Here is a 27801-nt window from a genome sequence, read left to right on the forward strand (position 1 = left end):
GAAAAATTGGCAACCGAAAATATTCGTCTGAAAACTCAGACACTTTCGGTTTTCGGCCGAAAGCCAATTGAGTGGCCGAATTGGAGGCCGAATAGTAAATGAATTGAAAATGGGCATTAATAAAATTAATTTCATTTCTACTCCAACATTTGAAGACTTCAAATAAACATTTATTTTCTTTAAAAAAAAAACCCATAACACTAAATGTAAAAAAAAAACTATTTAAAAATGGTGACTATTGATTTAACTGAACTGTAATTTTCGGTTTCGGTATTCGGCCAAGTGAGTAATTATGTTTAGGTTTCGGATACAAATTTTAATTTTGGTGCATCTAGTATGAAGTGTCTCTTTCCTTAAATGGTTAGACCAGTGGTGGGGACTCTTTCATTTGAGGGGCCACTTCAGAAACCTTATAAAGTCCTTCAAGGGCCGTACTAAGACCAGAAAACCAGGATTTCCCCCTAAACTTTAGGCCTTTATTGAAGCGGACACCTTTGTAACAAACCCACCTTCACTAGAACCTCTGAAAATATAATTAATTGTAGTGCAAATGTAATTTCTAAGATGCCTATACTGAAAATGTAATTTCATGTTAAGCTGCATAACATTAGCCTCCATGGCCATAAATGGCTAGCCTGGCGATGCCACCCTATGTACTTCCATCCAAAGATTTTGGCGAGGCACATTTGACGTTTGACTGAGTCAACAGTCGGCTTTCACCCAGGCCAAATAAATGGCCCCCAAACTATAGCTTCCCCACCCCTGGTTAGACCATCAACATCCCAGATGTTACTAAGCTCTCGCCAGAACCTTGTGTATTTCCACTCAGCTGTGTGAGTTAAGAGCAAGGTGGAACCCATTCATCTGTTGAGTGTCTTGTTATCCCAGATGGGGATTAACAATCAAATGAGCACCAGACTTTTTTGCACAATATAAAGACATTTAGAATATATTTATTAACCTAAGTCAAATACAAAAGGGTTTTCACATGTGCTTTTGCCTACGAGGGAGAAAAATGTCACTCCAAAAGCACTATACTACAATCCAGTCAAAATCACAGCTATACCAGTAAAAGAAAGCAGACATTTTCAAAGTGCATTTCAACTTGACAACCCTTCCACTTGCAAATCACAATTGATATTGAAACTTGGAATTTTGTGTAACTTTGCTGTACCGTGCATCCCAAGAGTAACTACCTACCGGTACCTAAACAAGTTTCGTTTTCATTTACAGGATGCATGTCTTGCCATTTTGTTATTGTAATATACAGTCAATCTTGGAAGTTAAGGGGTGATCAGATATACAACAGCTGAGTTGAGTCCATTAACCTTTTTTTCTGAAATGGGAGTGGTGAGTGACAAGAGCTTAGTGACTTAAGTGTATATTAAACTTGGATCAAGTGCTAAATGGCCACAGGGCTGTCCAGTTTAAATGGCATACCACTTTATCTGGGTTCGTTAACATCCAAAATCTGTCACCAATTCACTTTTCTGGACACTTCACTCCAGGCCACAACAGGGCATTCAATCTGCCTAAATTTCACAAAATGCTGGAATTTCACAAGAAATTAATGAATGGGAGGCCTAGATTTCTCTTGTTTCATCGACCCGGTACATGACATTTTGAGGTCAGATCTACCTCTCATTGTTGGAGAGAGTCTGGGGTGGACGTGCGAGCAAAAAAAAAGGCAACTTGCAAGTGGAGATGAACGCATAACAATACAAACCTCACTTTGTCTTTGTGACGGCAAGCATGCGCACGCGCACACACACACACACTGAGCCAGCCAAAGGAGCGTTATCGGTACAAATGTACTGTACCCACAATCTACAGATTTTGCGGGTCTTGGTGAGCAACAGCTGGTTTGCCTACTGTACTGTAACTAGCCACGATAAGGTTAGTGGTTTTGCTCCAGCTGGGGCAAAGCTGCAGGAAGCAGGTCCCCATGTCCCAACTTTGAGAGAACACCCTTGCGAACAGTGATAACCAACCTGGATTCATTATTTAGGCACGTTATTTAGATGTTAAGAAGTATGTGAATAAGTGTAAGATATTGCCAATAACTTGGTTATACCTGTCCAATGCAACCAGGTGAACACTGATTCAACCAGGCAATCACCTGGTTGAATTGGACAGGTAAAACCAAGTCATTTGGCATATACGGCACTGGACTGTACGCTATGAATCCAGGTTTCTTATAACTGCTGGCAATGACCAGATCTCACACCCATTTGAAAGTGGGGTTGTATTTCAGAATTGGGGTTTTGACACTCATCCAGGAGTAGCTCATAACTTTACTAAAATGAGGCCTACAACTTAACATTACTTTCAAAACAAAGCCACACGGCTCTGCTATTAGCAATTTTACCAGTCTTGGAGTTAACATTCCCTGGAGAGAGACTAAACATTGGGAGGTACTCCAAGAAGCCAGCTCAGTAATAGTTCACTTTGGTGGTAATGGTAAATCAGCAAATAAATGAGTCCATATTATATTTTCTGAATTAAAATAGTGCTCGTTGCGGGACATCCATTAGCAGGTTTACCACTCTCTGCAGGTTGCCTCTCTCAGCAGGGTTTAATCGCTCAACCGTGTTCTTGGAATACCACCCATGCCCTCTGAAATACCTACTGTGCAGCCTACACAGCAATGGTGCAAACCAGAAATCAACATCTGTTTTCAAGTCTGGTTTAAACCAGTGGTGTTGTCTACTTCTTTGTGGTGGGTATACTTTACATATTTGTGCTATTCTAAATGATCACAATCAATTTTAGGTGGGTATTGGGAGGGAAAGTGGAAAACAGCGATCCTAGCGGTTACGTTCCAAACACCAGGGTGATCCTATTGAAACTCCCATAGACAAGTTTTTAAAAAAATCCCACAAAGATATGACTTGGAACTATAACACCAGACACATTTTTCAGCGTACACAATAGCATGAACTACTACCTGTGAAAATCTTAAGTCATTTTTTGCCCTTTTAAGAAAAATAGAAATTGTGCCAATCTGGTCGGAAACGGACTACAGCTCCCAGCATGCTGTGCTTCGCGCCTCGTTGACTACACAGAGAAACAAATGAACGCGAACGAACGCAAGTTCTTCGCATATCTTCACATTCTTGTAATCCTATGAGTTCCACATTGTCTTCTTATTACACATATATACACGCGATCATTTTGGTATGGTTTTAAATTCTCTAGAAGATATGATGGCTTCTGTGGTGACGAGTAACCACCTCTCTGGCTCATGTTTGGCTATGCTAATTTGGCTATGCTAATTACATGGAGTAAACAAGCCACACATGCCAGTCAGTGTAGTTCTGTATTAGCTTTTTAAAGAATATTAAAAGCTGCTCAGATCAGTGAAAAACCGAACATTTTACCACCTGATTCGATAAAACGGGCCAACATGCCCATAATATGACTGCCACTACTTCTACTTCGTCGTCAGGGCCGAGATGTAATTTTTCAAAGAAAAAAAACATTCATTTGTTGCAGGGGGTTGGAACGTTGCCAGCAGGGGGCGATGAGATTACTTTCCCTCCCTATAGGGCCTACTGAAATCCCTGACATTTTGAAGTGGGTATACTGCATATACCTGCGTTCTACGTAGACTACACCACCACTGGTTTAAACCTCTTTCCAAATATGGGAAAAGAGGTCACTTGCTCTCTAACCTCTAGCCTTCTTGGTATTCACAGTCCAGGACTGTAGACGATAGAAAATGAGCTGGTCCATTTCAGAGAGACTGGGCCAAGGATGACTGGAGCAACACAGGATATGTTTTTCGGTTATTTTATTGTTAAATTTGGATTTTTTTTCGCACACCTCAGCTGGCAGGTGCGTCAGAGATGGCCCATGGGTCACTCAGCAGACAACTTGAAGAAACTCCCGGACATTGACCATTTCGCTGTTTTTCTTTAATGAATGACGTTTCGGTACTGTACCTTCATCAAGCAAAATTGCCTGATGAAGGTATAATTGCTTGACGAAGGTCTAGTACCGAAACATTGTTCATTTAAGACAGCAAAATGGTCAGTGTGCGAGTTATTTTATTGTGCAAGTATGACTGTAAGCATGACTATGCTTGCTTGCATCCCAATAAAATAACAGAAAAACGTATCCTGTGTGCTCCTCCAGTCATTCTCGGTCGTGTCTCGCTGAAGAGGACCAGTTTGTTTTCTACTCCTTCCAACTATATCCCTTTATATGGCTTCCAAATGAAAAGGGAGGGGATAAGTGGGTACCACTTTCATGTCAAACACCAGGGCTTTTATCTCCATGTGCATACACTTGTTTGTGCGCACTTTACTGCAATCTTTCGACAGCTATAATATACAGGAAGGGGCAGACACTGACAAATACAGAAAGAGCATCATTATACTTAGGACATTGGAACAAAAACAAAAACAAATAGTCTATGTGGAAAAGATTATAAATAATAATAATTATAAACCATCGGTAATTCACATCCATATGATCATAAGAAATAAGAAAAGAAAAAAAAACCCTGAACGTCAAGAAACATGAAAAAATCCTTAAATCAGTGGGTGAACATCACAATTACAATCTGAAAACAAACTGGCAAATCCCCTAAACAGAACATTCCAGAACGCCAGGGGTATTCCGAGATTCCATGGTTAAGTGATAAACCTGGCTAATGAAAGTGGTTAAACTAATAGATAGCCCACGGGTGTCATTTAGTTAAGAAAATGAGGACTGCATGCTCTTCTATTAGGTGATTTACCACTAACTTCACCTGGTTTTACATTGAGCCAGGTTCTTGGAATACCGCCCAGGTACACCAGGGAGCAGAATCGCTGGACATGCCCTTAAAAGGATACAATCCCTCCCTTCTCTCCCGTCTCTACGGCAACACATTGTAAATGACTGATATTCCCCTATTACACTCACATCAATAATAATGATGGATGACTCGTTTAAGTGGAGCACTCATTCACTGGCTATGGTAATTGGTAAGCTGTCATTGTTAAATTTTGATCCATAAAACCATCGGTTCCTGCATAGAAGTCTATAACGCATATAATTTAAAAACGAAAAAAAAAAAAGTTATACAAGTTAAATAAATCAAATAAAACAAACGACAAAAGAAAACAAAAGAAAATCCAAATAATATGCCTGTATACTCTTTTAAGAGGGGGAAAAACAGTGTCTCACAAATAGGCTTATAGTATAAACATTACAATAATAATAATAATAATAATAATCATAATAATAATAGATCCAGTAGGAACCTAAGTTCTTGAAACCACACCATGCCAACAGAAAAGTGGAACTGCATCATGCTACAAGCCGGGCGCTGCCCCAGTCAGCGAGGGGCGGGGAGGGGAGGGGAGGCCGTGCTGCTGTTAATGCTTTCCGGCGTCCACGTTCTGCCGTTCCCGCTTGCCGTAACCTGACGCGCTGGCATCTGAGAACACAAGGAAACGGGTAGGTAGGTAGGTAGGTAGGTAGGTAGGTAGGTAGGTGTCAGTGATCATGTCATCAAGGAATGTTAATTTGCATTTCATTGCCATGTCATGTTTTTGTTATCGTTTTCCTTTTTGTGCGCCCTGATATGTTGATGCATCCCCCCTGGCCAATGTGGAGATATATCGTAGTATTGCAGAATGTCATGTATTTATTTTGTATTTCAGTTCAAGTTCAAGAATTTCACTGTCATTGAAGGCAGCGGAATTGTGTATGAAGCAACAACACTGTGTAGTTTCAGGTAGCCTATGTGCGTACGTAGTCACAAGTGCTTGGCCTCCTTGTAAGTCCCTTTGTCAAAGGCATCTGCTAAATGTGATGTAATGTAACGTAATCTTGGTCTACAATATTGAATATCTTTGATCATATCATCAAGGCAGTTCATTTGCATTTCACCACCATATGTTTTGTTTGCTTTCCTCTTAGTGTGCACTGATGCCTTCACTCTGGGTGATGCGGCACTTCACAAAGAACTGCAATACTAGAGTATTGCAATATTTCTCTTCTTACTGGTAGTCCATGTTGGGTCAACGGTCTGTTTTAAATGCGCTATAAAAATGACTGTTTCCTAACCACCGCCCTTACGGAAACTTCCCTCACATTTTCAATTCAGAGCTTACTACTATAACTGACACTTGTACACGCCAGATGACCAATCATTCTTGCTCCACCAGTCTGTGTAGTGCAATACCAACCGTTCGTTGGGTCTGTTGCACAATGTGCCATTAAATATTTGGGAGCATAGAACAGTAGCAGACACGTATCATTTCCTTCAAGTTATCTTTAGTTTGGTCCAACACCTGTGCCACTGATGTGTGCACATTCTCTACTTTTTGTCAGTTGCACAATACACAGACGAAAGTAAACCAAAACTTCATACCATTTCGCAAAAAAAATACAGTATCTCCAATTCCTCACAGTTCACAGGATAGAGATTAAATTCCAAGTTTGAAAAACCAGTACACAATCAAGTAAAGGTTTATACTGTAGCTTTTTTTGCTACTTTAGAAAGGCCAGAAAGCAGGAATTGTTGAAATGTACTGTAAACGCACATGGCATCGCAAGATTTGGGGCACTCTATTCAAATCCTCCTGACTTTGCAAGTTTAAAGAAAATATACATACATACTGCTGTTCTGAGACAGACACAGTTATTTCTTTTTTCAGTGCATTCAGATTAACGTTTCGACATGCATCTTCATCAGAGTCCAATGGAAGAGTCTGACTGCACTGAAAAAATCAATGACAAAAAAATAGACATCCGTGTGGCACCAGATTCTCTTTCCTTTTTACTTATGATTTAGTATCTCCTTTGTTAAACAATTTGCCTGCCTTCTTTATGATCAGTGTTGCCCCTTCTGAGTTTGTGTGCTCAGTGCTTTAAGTGGGCGCTATAAATAGAGGCCATTATGGGTGAGTAGGATTGTTAGGGCCCTCTGCTTCAACACTTATGAGAAGGATTTTCTAGTACGGCAATCTTGTTTTTCTCCCACCTACTGTTCTTTTGATATGCCGCAAATCACACGATATTCCAACATTATATTCATAGCATTTTATCTATTTCACACCACTGCCATCTACTGCAGTCATTGGTAAGCGGTAAGAGCGTCAGACTTGCAGCCCGATGGTTGCCGGTTCGACTCCCGACCCGCCAGGTTGGTGGGGAAAGTAATCAACCAGTGCTCTCCCCCATCCTCTCCCATGACTGAGGTACCCTGAGCATAGTACCCTCCCGCCGCACTGCTCGACAGGGGCGCCATTGAGAGCTGCCCCCTTGCACGGGTGAAGCATAAATGCAATTTCGTTGTGTGCAGTGTGCAATGAACACTTGTGTGCTGTGGAGTGCTGTGTCAGAATGACAATGGGAGTTGGAGTTTCCCAATGGGCTTTCACTTTCTCTCATCTACTGTTATGGAACACACAACAGTGAATGTCAATGAGTAGCAGTGAGGAAAATGAATTTGAACCATTTCAACTATTATCAACACTCCAGTGCCAGGTGGCAGAGTTCAACACTGGAGTGCGACCCTGCGTCCTCAACTGTGTGGAATCTAAACTGGCAGGATGCTGGATATTCAGCGTGTTGCCAATCAGAGCCGGTGACAGCTTTCGCTGGGCCCAGGATAAAGTCACCTGAAAGGGCCCCCTACCCAATACATACAATGTAATGGGGACCCAATTCTGGGCCCCCTTTCTCCCTTGGCCTAGGACAACATACCCCTTTGGCACACACACACCCCTGTCGGTGGGCGTGGAGCCAATGCACAGTTTGTGAAGAACATCACACATGCATCACTCACTGTGTGCCACAGCTGTCCACCCATGTAAACCATGCCTGCCAACAACTGGGCAGCGAAAATGTAATATTTCAACAACGCCTGGCAAAAAAACATGAATATATTTATCAAATGTACTGATAAAGAGCTGGTTAGTTATGGGAGAGTAATGTTTTGGGGAAATGGTTGGAAGGCACGGCGAAAGAGGACGCCTTGGACTTACGGGAGAAGACGAGGAAAAAAACAAGGGAGTGGGCTGCCATGGTGCACTGTACTGTAAGCTGTATGGAATGTTACTGATAGCTGCCTGAGTGTGTGTGCCAGCCAAGAGGAGGGCCTGATGTGTGTGTGTGTGTGTGTGTGTGTGTGTGTGTGTGTGTGTGTGTGTGTGTGTGTGTGCGTGTGTGTGTGTGTGAGAGAGAGAGAGTGTGAGTGTGTGTGTGTGTGTGTGTGTGTGTGTGTGAGAGAGAGAGAGTGTGAGTGTGTGTGTGTGTGTGTGTGTGACAGAGAGAGAGAGTGTGAGTGTGTGTGAGTGTGTGTGTGTGAGTGTGTGTGAGTGTGTGTGTGAGAGAGAGAGAAAGAGAGAGAGAGAGAGAGAGAGAGAGAGAGAGAGAGAGAGAGAGAGAGAGAGAGAGAGAGAGAGAGAGAGAGAGAGAGAGAGAGACCAAAAAAGGCTGCCCCCTTAGCTCCTGTCAATATCTTTTTTTTTATGTTTCGACCAGACCTGTATCCTTTGTTTTTAGGTGCATGTGCGTTAGGGTGTGTGCGGGCATTTTTTGTTTGTTAGTTCGTTGAGTGTGTGAGAGCCAGACCCACCTGCGTTCTCCGGTGGGGGGCGTGCTGTGTCCCCCTGCCCTCTGCTGCCTCTGGGCTGGGGGAAGGAGGACTGCCATGGGAAGCCCTGTAGAGGGAGAGAGAGAGAGAGAGAGAGAGAGAGAGAGAGAGAGAGAGCGAGAGGGCGAGGGCAAGGGCAAGGGCGAGAGAGAGAGAGAGAGAGAGAGAGAGAGAGAGAGAGAGAGAGAGAGAGAGAGTGAAAACATTTAGCACTGAAGAGAATGATCCCACTGCACCTTTACATTTTTAATGGCTTCATTTGGCAAATCGTAGGTAAACACCATGATCCCATTGCTCCATCTTCAACAGTTATTTTGTTTATTCATGAAATAAGTATGGAATGGACAAACAAATATTCTTTTTATTTTATTTTTGAAATATTTTAGGACTTTTAGGACAGTAGAGAAGAGAAAGGAAATGAGTTGGGAGAGAGAGACGGGGAAGGATCGGCAAATGACCCGGGCCGGGATCGAACCCGGGTCACCGGCATAATAGGGCTGCATGATTATGGAAAAAAATCACAATCCCGATTATTTGGAACAAAATTGAAATCACGATTATTAATCATGATTATTGAACAACAAAAAACAAATGAATTTTTTGCAGAATTTTCTTTCAAATCACGAAATGAAATAAAATCAACAATGAATCATACAGGGGATGAACAAAATAAAACTGAATTATAATAACTATGTAGAAGGCATGAAACTTAGCTGGACCATAAGATTTTTTTGCCAGAAACACCAGCCTGTCGGCATGTTCTGATGATGCTCGAAGGTCGCCGTCACAATTGCCACGATTACATCCCAACTGATATCACGATTTTGATGTCACGATTAAATCACGATTTTCGATTCATTTCGATTAATTGTGCAGCCCTACGGCATAGTAACACAGTGCCCTACCGTTAGGCCACGGCAGGGCCAACAAAACAAAATTCTTAAGAGGAGGACATGAGATGAATACTATGTGATGAATTCACTGTATGCACACATGTACACCATGTTTGTACAGAGAGTTAGCATGTAAGTATGCATGCATGCATGCATTCAGTGCTCTTATGGAGTTGACAGCCTAGAAGTCTCTGTATATATATAGACATGTGGGTATTTCGGCATGTATGTACTGAGCTCTTGAAGTTTGAAGTTTATTTATTTAAGACAGGGGCAGCATATATTAATAGCATTTAAGACAAATGCAAAATATACAAGATTATAGCCGTGAGGCTCATTTCCATCTTTTGTCCCTGTACAGGTTAGATGGCTCTTTAAAAAGAAATACAAACAAGAATTGAACAAATTATAAAAGTAAAAAAGTGTAAAATAGTGTACACATTTTAAAATAAATAATACCAGAACGTTAAGTTAAAAAAGAATAACTAACAATACAGACTATGCAGACTTATGTTGACAGTTTTGATTATCCAGAAGCCATGATTTTAAGTGTTTACTAAATGATTTTAATGTTGGTGATTCTCCAATTGTGCTGGAAATTGCGTTCCAGGTGTGGGGAGCTCTGTATGAGAATACAGCCTGACTAAAGGCGCTCTTTCTAAATGGGACAGAGCAGTCTCCTCTGGAACTGGCTCTAGTAGCCCTGTTTGTGCTTTTTGTGACGAATGTGTGTAGAGGAGGAGGGCCCAGGCCATGGGAGATTTGGTCAATTAAAACCGAGTCATTATATTTAACATAGTTATCCCAGTTCAATAGTCTATGTTTTTTCAATAAATGACAGTGATGGTATGTTCTGGGCTTCCTGTCTAGAATTTTCAGTGCTTGTTTGTATAATGTTGTGATGGCCTTCAAAGTTTCAAAGTCTTACTGCGTTAATGGCCTAAAATGGCCTCTGTGTGCATGTGTATACTAGGCTCACTATGCTGATGTACATGTGCATGTATGCACTAAACTCTTCCGGGGTTTGACAGCCTGGAAGACTGCATGTAAAGTAATGTGAATGGATGTATTGTGCCACTAAAACAATATCTGAACAACAACAACATATGTATACACATCTGTAACAACAACACATTGTGCCACTGTAGCAACACCTGTATGTGAATGCATACATACGTGTTTGTTTGTATGCCTACATGCATATTACAATACATTACATTACATTGCATTTGGCAGACACTTTATATATTATATATATATATAATTTCCTTTTTCTCTCTATTTTTAAGTACATTAGCACAAGGTTAAGCAATATGTGCAAGCATGTGGTCTCTTACGGGGTTGACGGGCTGGAAGTCGCGTCCGGGCGCGGTGCTGAGGTTGGGCATGCGTGGTGGGAAGTGTATAGGCCAGCCCTCCAAACCCTGGTGGCCCACCTGCACGAAGGGCCCGCAGTAGGGGGGGCTCAAGGGGCCGTTGGGGGCCGCTGCCGCCCCGGCCCCAGCCCCCGCTCCTGCCCCGGCCCCTGCTCCAGCGCCTGATGTCGCGGGGTCGGAGGTACGCCTCTCTGCCTGACCGTCCTGGAACGCCCCGGCGTCATTTTAGATTCCATTACATTACATTACATTTGACTGACGCTTTTTAAACAAAAGCGACTTACAATCGAAGACATAATCATAGCCAATATCACTAGCAGATACAAAGTGAACAGGAAATATATAGAACAACAGACTAGGGTTAGTGCTTTATAGAATCATTACACAAAGTATACTTATAACATTTATACTATGTGTAACAACAGTAAAGCCTTATCTATCTACAATGCTGTGTGCAATTACAAGAAGCCGCTTCATATCTCATTACACAGAGTAAAATCACAATAAAAGGATCTGTTCTTTCTATTCCATTCTATTCAGCAGATTATATTTATAACCAATCTTATTTGGTCAGAGGCCATGAATGTCTTGGTTTCAGCAATTAAAACAAATCAAAAGTTACAATGTTCAGTGCAATCACTTCGGACAAACAGGATATAAAAAAAAGATTTCAACCATGCATGCATGGGTATATACAATGTGCTGATTCACCGCATATAGGTCTTTTCTCCATCGGCCACTGGGTGGCACTAGTTTACTATATTAGAGATGAGAGACGAGTTCCCATACCTGCTTATGATGCATCTGTAGCCTCTCCAGCTTGCATCTCTCAGACCGTTCTCTCTGGCACTCATTCTGGGCTTGGTGAAGCTAAAAACACACACACACGCACACACGCACACGCACACAGAGAGAGAGAGACTTAGGCACACATGCTTGTTCATTTGCATACACTAACATCTGATACTGAAACTAGTTTGTGATCATCCGTGTGACTTTGTTTGACAGAAACCTGAGTAAGCCGCAGCTATTCTCAATATTTACAGTAAACATGACTCTTTGGCTTTTTCTTTCCCTTCGTGGGGGTGGTGTGTGTGTGTGTTGTGTGGGAAGGGGTAAAGGGGTGTCACCGCCATTGTGTCACAAGTTACAGATATCAGTGTCGAAGTGTCAACATGAGTCTGTGCCAGTAGCTCTGGTTAGCACCATAGGAGGTACTCAGTACTCTGTTGGCGGTAATAATAGGATGCACACAGTACAGTAGAGGGAGCAGAAGAACACTTTTCTTTCTTTTAAAAAAAGTTACAAAATAAAAGTTAATACGGAAATGTCATTGACGAAACCCAAACAACGACCTTAGTGTCAAAACACGCCTGTCAGCCTTTTTTGTGAAAATATCCTAAAACTGGTGAGTTTCAGTTTTCACGTTTTGGGGGGATTTGAATACAAAAAAACTATACGTAGTAATGCATAAAACAAAATATAGATTTGTAGGTCTAAAGACCATACAGTCTGATTCAACAATAGAATATAGAACATACTGTAGAAAGTAACATTATGAATTAGACCCACACCCAATTACACCACATCCCAGCGTAGCTAGCTGGTTGCTGAGGTGAATTTGGTCAAAGAGAATATAGAACATAGAACATAGAATGACAGAAGCACTATACATACATAAATCAATAATAAATATAAACAGGGGTCTGAATTAACTTTTTCCATCACCAGCCAAAATGGCTACAAGCCAAACAAACACTCACTAATGTGTCAAAGTGGCTAGTAAGTTGGTCTTTTCAATCGGCCAAACTGAAATTTCACTAGCATTCGGCCAGTTGGCTAGTGTTAATTTAGAGCCCTGAATATAAATATATTCATTTAGTTATATACATTATAATAGCATAAACAGTACATGATATTACATGTATATATCACTAAATTTAAAGGGGCACAACGTGGGATGACGTAATTTGTGCGATGCCCGTGGCATGCCTGTCTCAAAATCCACACAGTCATGACAAAATGCTGTTTAAATAAACTCGCTGTGAGAATGTTTTTCAACACGGAATGCCAGCAATGGATACAAATCTGAATACGGTATGTAAATCGATTTGTCGTATGAGAAGTGTTTCTCACGCCACACGGCAAGTGTTTCCCACCCCCACGCGGACCGCTCTGCCAAAAGTTGCATTTGGGGTTCTCCGACAGCAGACCGTGAAAGTGGTCGCGAGAGTCATCATCGTTGACTTACTAATGACTCAAATAAGCATCGGCTGACTCGGGACAGTGATTAATTAAACTTTTAATCCTACATAGAGCCCCTTTTTAAGTCCTGGAGTGGCTACCAAGTTGGTGAGGTTGGTCATCTGGCCCTGCAGTCATAAATAAATAAATAAATAATTATTAAATAAATAAATAAATAATAATTTATTTAGTGATATATAATACATATATATTATGACTAAATTTTATTCCTGGAGTGTCTACCTGGTTGGTGAGGTTGGCCATCTGGCCCTGCAGTCTATGACTAAATTTTATTCCTGGAGTGTCTACCTGGTTGGTGAGGTTGGCCATCTGGCCCTGCAGTCATAAATATATGTATTTACAAACTAAATGTAAGTGCAGGAGTGTCTACCTGGTTGGTGAGATTGGTCATCGGGCGCTGTAATCATAAATAAATGTATAAATTGATGAATTACAATAAGTGCTGGAGTGTCTACCTGGTTGGTGAGGTTGGTCATCTGGCCCTGCAGTCGCTCCACTTGTCTCCTCAGGTCCTCCTTCTCCTCGTTCATCCTTTCCCGATCGCTCCTCTCCTTCCTGAAGTCCTCCTCGAAGATTTTCACCTGCAATCAAACGAGGAACCTACTGTGTCAAGGGTACTACGCATGCACAATAGCATTCAAAATTAACTGAGCCAATTATTACCAACAGTAGTGATTTTAGTCTTGATTGTTTAGTTTAATTTTATATTTCAATGTATTCACTTTCCCTGAACATCAAGCACATCAATTAACAGCAGGTACAATCAATGACCAAACCACATGTTGTAATACACATGCCCATGATGTTGGGTAGTTTATCATTGTGGCAGGAGACTTATCAGTCACAATTGCAAACAACCATGTGTCAATTACAGCCACAATGCTAGAGGAAGGATCACTATTGTTGATTCTCTTCCCGCTACAAGCAACCACAGAAACAAAATTCCACCGCTGATGAGAGCAGGTTGACTGGGCACAATTCGGTCTTTCCATCATTACAAAACAAACCCCAGGCCTTGTGCAACCTCATCATCAGTATTCAATCACCACCATCATCAGTTTGCCACCACTGAGGGCAGGGCCCGATTAAGATGGCCTGGGGCCCCTAGGCTACAGGTTGCTGTAGGCCCTCCTTGAAGGCAAATTTTGTGACAAAATTTCAAAGACATAATTACAAGCTACCGTAGGACTTAAGGATAACATGTCTGTCAGGTGTGGAGAGGAATAGTAACAAGGTTTAAAACTGTACTTGACACAACAGACTAATTTTTATATCGCATATTCTGCAATTCAGCATTTTTTGGCTTTTAGCCAATAGGGGGCCCCCTGGCAGGTGGGGCCCCCTAGGCTGCAGCCATATCTAGCCTGTGCGTTAATCTGGCCCTGACTGGAGGTACTGATGCTATCAAGAGGACAAAACCCCACAAGACCTCATGTCTTCGTCACTTAGGCTGCTTTTCGACACGTTTAGAAAACGACAAACGAGACAAAAAGGGTTGTCAATTCTGGGTTCGGAAAGTTTTAAACCCTGCCACAGTTTCCTTCCTCACTGCTCTACCTGTCTTGGGTGACAATGGGTTATATTACTGGGTTACATTATTGGGTTATAATGATAAACTGATTCAGAGTTTGTTGGATCACATTTGTGACGAAAATGAAACCCAAAAGATGAAGGTGGTCTTCATCTTCATCTAGTCTCTGCCTGCATCTGTGGACAATGTAACCTGCAATTCTCTATTCTAACTTGTAGTTCTAGAGTAGCCAATGTACCCGAGTTAGCGTGTACCTGATCCTTTAGCATGGCTATCTGCGTTAGCATTTTCTTGCTGCTTTAGCACGGCCACCTGCGTTAGCATTTACTTACTCCAAAAAATAGTCTATTAGAGTAAGACAACCCAAACCCTGCCTACCCAATGCAAAGAAGAGTTTGCAAATTCGGTCTCCTAAGGGGGCGTTCTCCCGTTCCCCTGGAAAAGTACTGGCTTGATGTATCTCGCGCTAATAGGAGGATCTTGGGCTGTGTCTCAAATGCCGCACTTGTGCACTTCGGGCACTGTTTTTACAGTGCCTAGGGCGCTCACGCTGCAAATTTCAGTTGAGCCAGTGCACTGAAAGTGCCAGGATGATGCCCTAACAATGGCGGAAAAATGCAGTGCTTGAATGATGGACACTGCACGCACTAAACGGCGGCCATGTTGACAATGACACGGAGGAAATGTGGCATTCAGTTCAGTAGAAGAGTTTGGTCAACAGTCTCCTAATTCTGTAAGTAATGTTGATGAGACACCAACCTTTTCATGCCAACCACAGTATTGTATGTGTGATTGTTGTCCTTTGGGGTGAAGTGCATGGAAATACAAGCACCAGACGCTGTGCATTGTAAACAGTAGCCAACTCATATTTTGGCGAGCTAATGCCATGCTCAGCCGTCACTTCCAGCGAGGGCACAGTGCATAGTGCTCACATTTTTCCACGACACTATGCACTAAAGACACTGACAAAAGTGCGTCATTTGAGACACAGCCTTTGCCTGCCCCTTTAGCACAGCTATCTATGTTAGCATTTACCTTTTCCTTTAGCACAGCTATCTATGTTAGCATTTACCTGTTCCTTCAGCACGGCTATCTGTGTTAGCGCCTCCTGGTAGCGCAGGTTCATGGCCCCGTCTCCCAGGTTCATGCCCGGCTGCTGAGTGGTGGAGGGCGAGTGCAGATTCAGCGCCTCCTCCAGGGCCTGCTTACACACACACACACACACACACACACACACACGCACACGCACACGCACACACGCACATGCACACGCACACACAAATTACTTGCAACGGACACCTACACATTCATTTAGCTTGGAAAGTGTGAGACTGTGATGTTAAAACACTTGGCAATGGACGGGCATTGAAAATTAGCTTTTGGCTATATAAATAAATATATAATAAACATGTAATAAATATAATACATATAAATATATAAACATAATAAATATATAATATATAATAAATGCTATGATGCTTGGTGTTAAGTTGTTATGCAATCAAGTATGCCTATAAATATAACTACTGTATTATATCTGAAGTTTAGTTTAGTTTATTTGACAGTCCATATTATTTAGTATGAACTCAAAAGTATGAAATCAAGAAGAGTCAATGCATTTTGTCTCTACAAATGTGGGGGAAGACAACGCCTCTGGGCCCAGTACATGAAGTAGCTTCCTACACTTAAAACAACACCACGGTAAAGAGTGGGAGACTTCTGAAAGCAAAACCAATACAGCTGATGATCTCTCAATAGCTCTGCACTCTGAGAAGCCATTATGGGTCTGTATGTGTGTATGTGTGTATGTGTGTTACCCAGTGAAGTCTCTGTATCTGTTTCTCCTGGTATTCTCTCTGTGCTTGGTGAGGTGTGTGTGTGTGTGTGTGTGTGTGTGTGTGTGTGTGTGTGTGTGTGTGTGTGTGTGTGTGTGTGTGTGTGTGTGTGTGTGTGTGTGTGTGTGTGTGTGTGTGTGTGTGTGTTACCCTATTGAGTCTCTGGATCTCCTTCTCCTGGTACTCTCTCTGCTTGGTGAGGTGTGTGTGTGTGTGTGTGTGTGTGTGTGTGTGTGTGTGTGTGTGTGTGTGTGTGTGTGTGTGTGTGTGTGTGTGTGTGTGTGTGTGTGTGTGTGTGTGTGTGTGTGTGTGTGTGTGTTACCCGGTTGAGTCTCTGGATCTCCTTCTCCTGGTACTCTCTCTGCTTGGTGAGGGGCAGCAGCTGGTCCTGCAGGTAGCGAACCTTCTGCTTCAGTTCACACGACTCTGTCGTCAGCACCTCCTTCTCACTCTGTTAACGGATACACACACACACACACACACACACACACACACACACACACACACACGTGCACGCACGCACACGCACACACATAAAAAAGTGGAAAATGTGAATACAAAAGCAATCGAGAGCAACCTAGACCCACACAACCTAGACCCAATGATGGATGCATGGAGCGTGTGTTTGCCGCCATCTGCCGGCCACTCAAAACATTGCAGGCAGACACACAGACGGTCATTGCAATACCTGGCCCAACCTTCTCTGGAGAGGCAGATAATAATGACATTAAATGCACACACATACAGTAGATATAAATTAAATAGACTGAACAATAATCATAGAGATTGAATTGTTCCTTCAGAGTTCTCCAAAAGAAACAACAAAAATCTATTTTAAAAAAGCCCTCTAAACTTCACCCTCCAGCCAGGAATGTCTTTGCTTTAACAAAAAGGGAGGTAAAAATCCTTAGCCCAGGCACTTCAGTTGATTTAAAAAGTCCAAAACACACTAGTTTATACGTGTTCACAATTCACTATAACGTACAGCAGGAGAAAATCAAACCAAATCAACATGGCCGCTCTTGATCATCAACAACAACCAAAACAATAACAAAAAAACTGCCAAGTACAGCCTGTCCTTTTTCGATGACGAATAGATAGATAGCCATCACGCGTTTCCATGCGTCACATACAGGACTGAGTGCTATATTCAAACACTTACCAGAAGCACACGCATGCATGCATAACAAAGTCTGCATCATGACACAGCAAGTGGTCAGTCAGTGGGTCTGTATGCAAACACTGTGAAAAACCAACCTCACATCATAAAACCCCCCACACACCCCTCAGAAAGACACATGGTGTGCTGCTACTGGTAGGAAGTCACACACTACAAAGGCTCTGTGTGTGTGTGTGTGTGTGTGTGTGTGTGTGTGTGTGTGTGTGTGTGTGTGTGTGTGTGTGTGTGTGTGTGTGTGTGTGTGTGTGTGTGTGTGTGTGTGTGTGTGTGTGTGTGTGTGTCTCTCTCAAGCAAGTTTCTTTTAGTGACGAGCAATCGCCACTGGCCGCAAACCGCTTCTGACAACTTCTGACTCCTCTCGAATGACTTTATTTAATGAGAAGTAAAGACTTGGATGGGAAAGGCGAGGGCTTCGTTTAGTGGCCATTGTAGAAGTGATACTGCCTGAATGGATGTGGATGAAACTGTGGCTCTAACATACTGTTTAAGGCACTGACTGTTAAGCCAGGGACACGGGTTCGATTGCAGCCTCAGATTATTTCCTGATATCCGTTTCTCTCTCGCTCTCTCCCTTTCTTTCCTTCTTGTTCTCTCTCTCTCTCTCTCTCTCTCTCTCTCTCTCTCTCTCTCTCTCTCTCTCTCTCTCTTCTTATTCTCTCTCTCTTCTTATTCTCTCTCTCTCTCTCTCTCTCTCTCTCTCTCTCTCTCCCTTTCTCCTTCCTTCTTATTCTCTCTCTCTCTCTCTCTCTCTCTCTCTCTCTCTCTCTAGTCGAGAGCGCGACTTTTCTACAGCAAATGTACTGATCCAGTTGCTCGCACCCGAAGATCTTTTTTTCTGTTTTCATTTAAAAAACTTCGAATTGAGTGCATTTCCTAAGAAAAAAAGGGGGGGTGGGGGGGGGGGGTGTAACAACCACCAAGTCAGCCACTTTCATGTCCAATCTATGAATCAGCATGTTAAGTCATCAACAGGCCTATTTCAACACTGCATTTATGTTCAACACAACACTGCATAAACCACATACTCAACTCTTGGGTAACACTTTACTTGACACCGGTGTCATAGGCATGTCATTACAGTGTCATAATAGTGTCATAAGACAGTCATAGATAAGTCATAAACATTATGTCCATGTCATAAACATTTTATGACTGTTTGTCTAAAGTGACATTCGGTTATGGCAAAGACAACCTTGGCATAACCGAATGCCACTTATAGGAGAAAACCGTTTTTTTGACATTGGGCCCTTGATTTCACATTGTTTATTCATTAAAATGTTTATGACATGGACATAATGTTTGACACGTGCATAACTGTGCCATGACACTATTATGACACTGTAATGACATGCTTATGACACTGGCGTCAAGGAAAGTGTTACCAACTCTTGCAATGTCTCAGACCAACTGCTACACCAAAACTAAAAAGAGAAAACTGCACTGCACTCAAATTCAGTAGCAGTAGCCCGTTGGGGGGGACTGAGGGGGATCTGACTGTGTTTTTTTTTGTTTTTTTACCAGCAGTGAATGAATGATGTGCTGTCAACAGTGACGCCCGTGCCAACCTCTGCGTGCCACCGTGCACACATCTCATCTCGCCTTTCCCCAAAAGCACCAGTCCCGCAGGGCAGAGAAAGAGATGAGAGAGGGAGAGAGAGAGAACAAGAAAGAAAGAGGGAAAGAAAGGGGGAGAGAGAAAGAGAGAGAGAGAGAGAGAGAAATGAGAAGAAGCGAGCGAATGCTGTCAACACCTCGCGTGGTTAACACACAGGCCATCAAAGATGGATAAGATGGCAAGAGGAGAAGACGGCCTGGGGCAAATTCTTGCGGACGATTCCAAAAGCGCTACCGTACAGATTTCACCTCTCCTTCGCTCCGAGGAAGCAGATGACAAACGAGAGCGAGTGAGTGAGCGAAAGAGTGAGTGAGTGAAAGAGTGAGTGAGTGAGCGAGTGAGTGAAAGAGTGAGCACTGCACAGTAGCAGCAGCAGAATGGGGCTCTGTTTGCACGAGGAGGGGTGTGTGTGCATGCGTGCGTGCGTGCGTGCGCCTGTGCGACTGTAGGAGGGTGCCAGAAGGGCACAGCACAGCACAACACCTGACACAACACCTGACTTGCTCCTGGAAAAGCCCAGAGAGCCACTGGGTAAATAATCAGCACAATCAATCAATCAGGGGGTTTAACGAGCGTAAATACCCCATCCACCCAGGCCAGGGCACTTCCCTGCCTTGCCCTACCCAGCAACTTCCCTTCCCTGCCCTGACTTGACCGCACCAACCCCCTCTGTGTGTGTGTGTGTGTGTGTGTGTGTGTGTGTGTGTGTGTGTGTGTGTGTGTGTGTGTGTGTGTGTGTGTGTGTGTGTGTGTGTGTGTGTGTGTGTGTGTGTGTGTGTGTGTGTCAGGAAGGTGAGATCAGGTATGCAAGCCAGAAAGGGCACACCGGGGGTGCATTTCTGGAAAGCGTAGTTGCTAACTATGATAGCTACTTTGTTGGCTGCAATGCAATTTCCCATTGGCAACTACCGGAGTAGCTAACTGCTAACAACTACGCTTTCCAGAAATGCACCCCTGCATAGTATGTGTGTTGGTGTATGTGTGCGTATAAGTGTGCATAATGTACAATGTACCACGTGTGCGTTTGCATAATGTGAATGTGTGCGTTTGTGCAATGTGCACCAAGTGTGCGTTTCTCTATATGGGTACGAAAGAGCTGAGGCTTCCATGCCGCAGCATAGTAGATACACAGCTGCACACGGTGTGTGTCAGAAATGAGAGAGATTATGCCTTAATTAAAAACCGTACATACCATGCATGCCGTGTGTGTGTGTGTGTGTGTGTGTGTGTGTGTGTGTGTGTGTGTGTGTGTGTGTGTGTGTGTGTGTGTGTGTGTGTGTGTGTCTAGCAGAGGTTAAACTTTAATTAAAATCAGTGCATGCCAGGCATGCCTTGAAGAAGCCAAGCAGCCAGCAACCCTGCAAGACAGCCATCTGCATGTTTCCTATCTTGGATCGGTGTGTGTGTGTGTGTGTGTGTGTGTGTGTGTGTGTGTGTGTGTGTGTGTGTGTGTGCCACCCACCTGTACGTTCTCCATCTTGGTGATCCTGTGCGTGCGTGCGTGCGTGCGTGCGTGTGTGCGCATGTGTGTGTGTGTGTGCGTGCGCGCTGCCCACCTGTACGTTCTCGATCTTGGACTTGGCGAGCAGCAGCTTCTTGTCATAGTCGCGCTGCCTCTGCTCGCGTTCCGCCTCCAGCTCCAGCACGGCCTTCTGGGAGTCCGCTAGCCGCTGACGCAGGTCTGTGATCTGGAGAGTACCAACGGGACAAGGACGTCATTGGTCATTGGTCATCAGAGTCACACACACACACAGGTACGTACATACGAGACAAAAACACAAAATTGTATCTACGTATCTTTGCAATGGATTTCTCTTTTCTGATTGGCTGATGGGGTGACCATTAATTCCGTGGAACCGGTCAAGCGTCTATAAGATGCGTGTAACTTAGAGTGCATTACAATATGCGACCTTGCGTCCTCCACTTGTGCTTGTCTCCTCGTACCAGGAAGTAATGTGTCATGATGACATCACTGACAACAGCACTATATTTCAATATCTTGCAAAAGCTCAATTGTAAAGTCCTTTTCTCATTTGCAATTGGGATGGTGAATGAAAAACAGCCCCTCAAAAGTTGTTGTGGCTAGGCTGACAGCTGGAAAACGTTATCGTTTTCTCCACGGAGAAGGGGCCAGGATAGGAGGCGGGACGAGGAGACGAGCACAAGTGGAGGAGGCAAGGTCGCATATTGTAACGCACTCTTAGACTCGCAAAGAATCGCTGTTTGGAATGCCGACACGTACATTACATATATGACACATAACGTAACTAACGCCAGACGCTGCCCTAGTTCCGTGAACTGGCACATGAGAAACAGTCATTAAAACCACACATGGGTTCAATACATTACACACACTCGGTCTGAATGGGACAGAAAATGTTTCGCAATAATATTTAGATTTGACTAGAGCAGAAGGAAGGCCTAAGATGACCTTTCCATCCAACCCCGTCAGAGAGAGAGAGAGAGAGAGAGAGAGAGAGAGAGAGAGAGAGAGAGAGAGAGAGAGAGAGAGAGAGAGAGAGAGAGAGAGAGAGAGAGATTGACATTAGGGCTCACTGGTTTCTGACTGTGCTGTGCTGTGCTACTACCCCAGAAGTAAAAAGAAAACGTGTTTTCAAATGACTCAGGCAGACAGACTAGAATCTGAATCTGTCTAGAATCGACTTGACTATGCCGGTTCAAAGCACAGAGAGTTTTATTTTTGTTCTAGTTGGGGTGTTTCTCACACACACACACACACACCCGATGTGTGACGTCAGCACAGTAACGTAGAAATGAACCACAAGTAGGGCTGCACAATTAATCGAAAAATAATCAAAATCGTGATAAAATAGTGAAATCGAACTCATGATTTTAATCGTGATTAAATCGTGGCAATACTGACCTACTTTTGAGAGCGTCCTTCAAGCCAGAACATACTGACAGGCTGGTGTTTCTGGCCAGAAATCTGTCCACTTAAGTTTCATGCTATTGCCTTTACATAATTATTACAATTCATTTTATTTTGCTCATCCGGTATGGAATTCATTCTTGGTTATATTTCATCTTGTTATAATTTTCAAAAAAATCAGCAAAAATCAATAATCGCAATTAATAATCGTGATTATGATTTTGACCAAAATAATCGTGATTATGATTTTTTCCATAATCGTGCAGCCCTAACCACAAGTCTCCACTTTATCCCACTCCAGACCCCAACAACAACAACAACAACAACAACAACAGGAAAAACACCAACACCTGTTAGCCATTAAGCAGACAGTGAGCACTGCAAAACCACAGTTTTGCTAGTTGATTTGCAGTCACCACCACCGTTGAATAGTCGCAGAGTATTAAAGTACTGGACATTAACCCATTGACGCCTTAGGCACCTGCAGAAAATAGTGCTGAATGCCTGAGCTCTTTTTAAGAAAAGCTGCCCTCAGCCTATAAAAACCTAAATATCTCAGCTTCTGAAGCACATAAAAATATGCACTAAGTTGCATCTTAAAACGCTAAGACCCTCATCTTTCATTAGAATGTGTTCATTTATCTCAAACAAACAGAGATGTTTAATAAAGTTGTCTCAAATCTCATGGCTTGAATGTCGCGTAATGCAGCTCCAGGCACCAGGGCCAATGTTGCGCAACGCAACATCAGCCATCAATGAGTTAAAAGCCTGCACTGTAACTCTGGGCTTATCCACCATGCCCTGTTAATTCAATGCATAAAGAGTACAACCAATACCAACACTTACAGCAAATTGAACTCTAAGTGTTCAATTAACTCTGCAAGCCATTTAACAGACAACAACTACGTAACTACAGTTTTGCTAGCTGACTTGACGTCGCCACTACAGTTGAATAGCAACAGAGTATTGAAGTATTGGACGGTCGAGACTTGTGCAACTCTGAGCTTCCCTATACTGTGCAGTTATTCAACACTAACGCTTAAATTGAGCTCTTCAAGTGTTTAACGAACTCTTCAAGTGTTTAACTAACACTGCAAGCCATTTACCAGACAACAACTAAATAGAGTGTTACTAGTTGACTTGACGTCACCACCACCACCACCACAGTTGAATAACAGCAGAGTATTAAAGTACATCAAAAACCTGTGCAATGCAATTCTTCCTCACCCTTCACTGTTAATTCAACACATAAAGAGTGGGACCAACAACACTAACACTTAAATTAAACACCCTCTGTGTTCAATTTCGTGTTACATTAACAGCTACAGTTTTGCTAGTTGACTTGACGTCATCACCACCACCATCACCACCACAGTTAAATAGCAGCAGAGTATTGAAGTACATTAAAAGCCTGTGCAATGCAATTCTGGGTTTCCCCGTCCTGCCCTCTGCTCCGCTGCGCTGCGCTCGTACGCATATCCTCTCCCCCCTCAACCCCCCCCATCTCGTCGGGTGGCTCACCGCACCACAGCGTACCGCAGCGCATCAGGAGGAAGACAGGCTGGCCGGCTGGTGAGCGAGACGAGAGCAGCAGGGGTGAGGTGAGGAGGGAAATTCTGCTTGAGGTGTGACAGGAGGGATGTGGCCGTTCTCTTGCTGCTGCTGTGCGTTTTTTTTCTGCTCAACTCTTGTGTCAAAGACGAGACCGCGAAAGAAAGTAAACAGCGATGGAGGACAAGAGAGACGCGCGCAGAGAGAGGAGAGACAGATTTAGAGGCGTGCACTGCATGGGTACATTAGAGTCTAAGCACAGAGGTGTGGAGGAGAGAGAGTGAGTGTCTGTGTTCCTTCAGCTGTAACATACCCACATTTTTATTAAAAAAGCTAAAATCTCAAGAGTCTGAATGCAGCGTATGTCGCTCCAGCCAGGCACCATAGGTCAAACAACATATACGATTCATCAGGCTGAAATGGGTTAAAAAAACAAGGCTAACAACCACTCTGCTATCTTTATGAACAGTTTGTTTACATTGCCAAGGCTCCGACAGTACGAGGAAAGCTGAACAATAACAAAAAGGGCATCTCTCAAGCTCTCGTCTCATGCCACCCACACCTTATCAAACACAGCAAGCACCTACGTGCAAGGACCAGCACACACGCACACACACACACACACACACACAAACGCGCACACACACATTTTATGTACTTTATTTGATTCCACATTACAAGTTAATATCGATAGGAACCAAATGCGATGAATAATCCAACAACTATCTCACACACACACACACACACACACACACACACACACACACACACACACACACACACACGCACACACACACACACACACCTAGTGGAAAAATATGAAATCTGACCTTCTGCTCAAACTGAGTCTTCATGGCGGTCCACTGCACATCCCACTGCTTGTTCACTTCCAAGACCTGATGTTACACGAAGAAAAAAACACACACGTACACACACAATAGATCAACAATAAGTCAACATCTTATGCCTCTTTTCCACTGACGGTTTTCGGGTAGGCCTACAGTTTGACACAGCGTGACTCGGCTGCCACTTTTTGCTTTACGATTGAGCTGTGTCGTGCCTATTTGAAAAACAAAAAGTTGCGTCCGAGTCACGCTGTGTCGTGCTTGTGTCTATTAATTTTATTTTTGTATCGAGGAGAATGTGTGTGTGAATGGTAGTAAAGCCAAAAACAGACATTAAAGAAGAGCAACATTTATTTAGAGGATATTTCTGAATCTAGTGAACATACAGTATGTGCGTGGGTGTGCGCACAGTTCAGTACACACACAATTTACGTCAGTGTCATGTTGTTGAACGATTTGAGTGGGTGTGTGTGCAGAGACTTATGTGCATGCAGTAGGGAACACACACACATTTTATGTCTGTGTAATAGGGCTGTAACAATATTGTATCGAACCCAGAAATCGTGATACAAAGAGTCACGATACTGTATCGCGATATAAGGAGGCAGTATCGTGATATGCCTTTCCAAAGTTTTGTTACCCATCAGTCCAGAAAACAACCACATGATATGAAGCGATAGTGCTTCCAAGCTTTCAAATCATCATGACTACTGTATTTAAACTTTAAAAAATTGTTATCAGCCTCTTGTAACATATTCTACCTATAAACTTTAAGATTTTTATTCATAATTTTAATTTATAAAGTTGGTAAATGTGAAATCGTGGGGTGTATCGAACCGTAGGTTAAAAATAGTGATACGAACCGAATCGTGAGTTGAGTGTATCGTTACAGCCCTACTGTGTAATATTTTTGTGAATTTGAACTGAATTGGCTTACATCGTTGTTCTGCTGGTGTGTATGGAGATCTGTGTGTAAACAGCACACATGCAGGACACAAATCACGTCATGTAATCGTGTAATATTTAAAAATTGAAGTTGAATGGGCTTACATCTTTCCTCTGCTTCTCCAAGAGCTTGATCCTCTTTTCGTACACCTCAGGGTCACAGGTCTTGGCTGGGGTTTTCTCGAGCATTTTCCCAGCCTGCAAAAAAAAAAGAAAGAAAGAAAGAAAAGGGGGGGAGGGTTAAATAGTGGCAGTGGTGGTGGTGTGATACTTCCTCTTCTTACACAAGTCCTCTCTGACCAACATTCTCATATTGGGCAATAGACGATACTGACTGAATGACAACATTTAATTGAGTTTTTATTTTTTCATTCAACTTAAGAAGAATAAGGCATATTGCGACACATCTGACTTATCCCAGATGTTCTTATTACGCAACAGCAGAAAATGGAATAATAACAAAACTAACCATGTGTCAGCAGTGTCGAGACTGTGAAACACACTACATCATTAGCAATTCATTTCAAAACATGGAAAATGACACAGATCTGACAGCAATGCAGAATAGGAGTGGAAGCCTTGAGTTTGATAATCACAATTTTCCAGGCACTAGAGATGCACCGAAATGAAAATTTGTGGCCGAAACCGAATAATAATGAATCACTTTTGGCCGAATACTGAATCCGTATATTACAGTTCAGTTAAAAGTTAGGTTTTTCAATATTTTAAAATATTGCTTCAATCTACGGCTCAAAATAAATGTTTAAGACATGTTTTTCAAATAAAACCCTTTATTTGAAATCTTCAAATGTTCCAGTAGAACTGAAATTAGGGTCATTATTGCCCATTCTCAATTCATTTTCTATTCGGCCTCTGATTCAGCCACACAACTGACTTTCGGCCAAAAATCGAAAGTATCTTTTTTTGCGTTTGCGGTTTGCGTTATTTTCAGTGGCCGAATTTTCGGTGCACCTCTACCAGGTACAACAAAAATGCCCATCTCACAGAAGTTTTCGGTATGAACAATGGAGCTTTTGCTGCTCTGTGCCATGTCATCACCATTTACTTCATGGGCATTTAAACAGTCAGTCACAACTGGGTTGGTAAATCAGCAGCAGACGGCAAATTGCTGAACACCATAGAAGCCGTTTACACGCACGCATACTGTATACAGTATGGATATTTAAAAAAAACACATTGGTTTTGATCTCTTGTTTATATACCTGTGTGTGTGTGTGTGTGTGTGTGTGTGTGAATTCGAGACGATTCGTGTAATGAATTGTTGAGAGGGGACCATTCGAACAAAACGTTGGACCATTAGTAGAAGGCATGGGGCGTTTCGTGCAGTACCTGAGGATTTTTCGTCGAAGACCTAAGGACGTTACGTTCAACCCATGCAGACCTTTCGTTTAACTGGGCAGATGTTTAGTTTAGTCTGCCTATTTTATTAGCCTATTATTTTTATATTTTATCAAACTTGTGTGCCTACCACCACAATGCAATGAAAACAAAAATCGAACCGTGTAGAAAGTGCGTGCGTGCGTCTCTATTTTTTTTTAAATTAATTTTTCATTTTAGTTCAGTTTTTTATCATTAGGCCATTTCATAGCCTATTTTATAAATATACTATATCGTAGCGGACTGCCTCTGCCTCCTCCGGAGTGAGATAGCAGCGTTACCCCCTGTGCACTACATCTGTCTATATATATATATCTGAGTTATTTCTAATGTGTTGGTTACTGATTTGTATTCATTTTTGGAAAGGTAAAGGCAGTCTTATTGTTGCCTAGCTGGCACCCATGTCATAACTTAAAACAGTCGGTTGCACCGCTGCTACAATACCCACGAAATGTTTTAAAATGTAGGCTTACAACAGTAGGCTAATTTAAAGGTAAGGGATAATGTATTGTCCCACATGACTATAAGAAAATATTGCCTATACGGGACGAATAAGACCCCCGATGCCGAAGGCAGAGAGCTGTTATTCCGCTCCGAAGGAAATATATTTCCGTAGTCATGTGGACAATACATTATCCCGCTTATCCCGCCTTTACCAACATTAGAAAGCATAGAATACACAGTTAACCAGTAGTTTATAGTAACAGGTTTATTGCCATTTTATAGCGTGCGCAAAGAAAGATAGAAAAGAAAGATATAAAAAGATATAAAAAGAAAGAAAGGAGTCGCACACTGGAGCTGAATGCAGAATCAAAAGCTGCCATTTACAATTGTCCTAAGACGTCAAACTGGTCCTGGATTAACGCATCACTGTTACGTTA

At 42.6% G+C, this 27801-nt stretch overlaps 1 protein-coding gene across 3 annotated transcripts in view; it reads right to left on the minus strand.

Moving 5' to 3' along the window:
- Positions 1 to 933: 933 nt before the first annotated feature.
- Positions 934 to 27801, minus strand: part of tnip1 (TNFAIP3 interacting protein 1) — a 50910-nt gene continuing 24042 nt past the window's right edge. For 2 of the 3 annotated variants that reach the window (XM_063190126.1, XM_063190127.1), the window contains exons 9-18: positions 25628 to 25720; positions 24563 to 24628; positions 20848 to 20979; positions 16819 to 16947; positions 15734 to 15862; positions 13586 to 13711; positions 11655 to 11735; positions 10827 to 11069; positions 8579 to 8663; positions 934 to 5428 (exon numbers count right to left, since the gene is read on the minus strand). In XM_063190126.1, coding sequence (XP_063046196.1) covers positions 5367 to 5428; positions 8579 to 8663; positions 10827 to 11069; positions 11655 to 11735; positions 13586 to 13711; positions 15734 to 15862; positions 16819 to 16947; positions 20848 to 20979; positions 24563 to 24628; positions 25628 to 25720 — 1146 coding nt within the window. In that variant the 3' untranslated portion in view covers positions 934 to 5366. The remainder of the gene's footprint in view (positions 5429 to 8578; positions 8664 to 10826; positions 11070 to 11654; positions 11736 to 13585; positions 13712 to 15733; positions 15863 to 16818; positions 16948 to 20847; positions 20980 to 24562; positions 24629 to 25627; positions 25721 to 27801) is intronic. The other variant, XM_063190128.1, reaches the window with a different exon arrangement.

Source organism: Engraulis encrasicolus, chromosome 23 (assembly GCF_034702125.1).
Source record: "Engraulis encrasicolus isolate BLACKSEA-1 chromosome 23, IST_EnEncr_1.0, whole genome shotgun sequence".
In the NCBI taxonomy this organism is placed as follows: domain Eukaryota; kingdom Metazoa; phylum Chordata; class Actinopteri; order Clupeiformes; family Engraulidae; genus Engraulis; species Engraulis encrasicolus.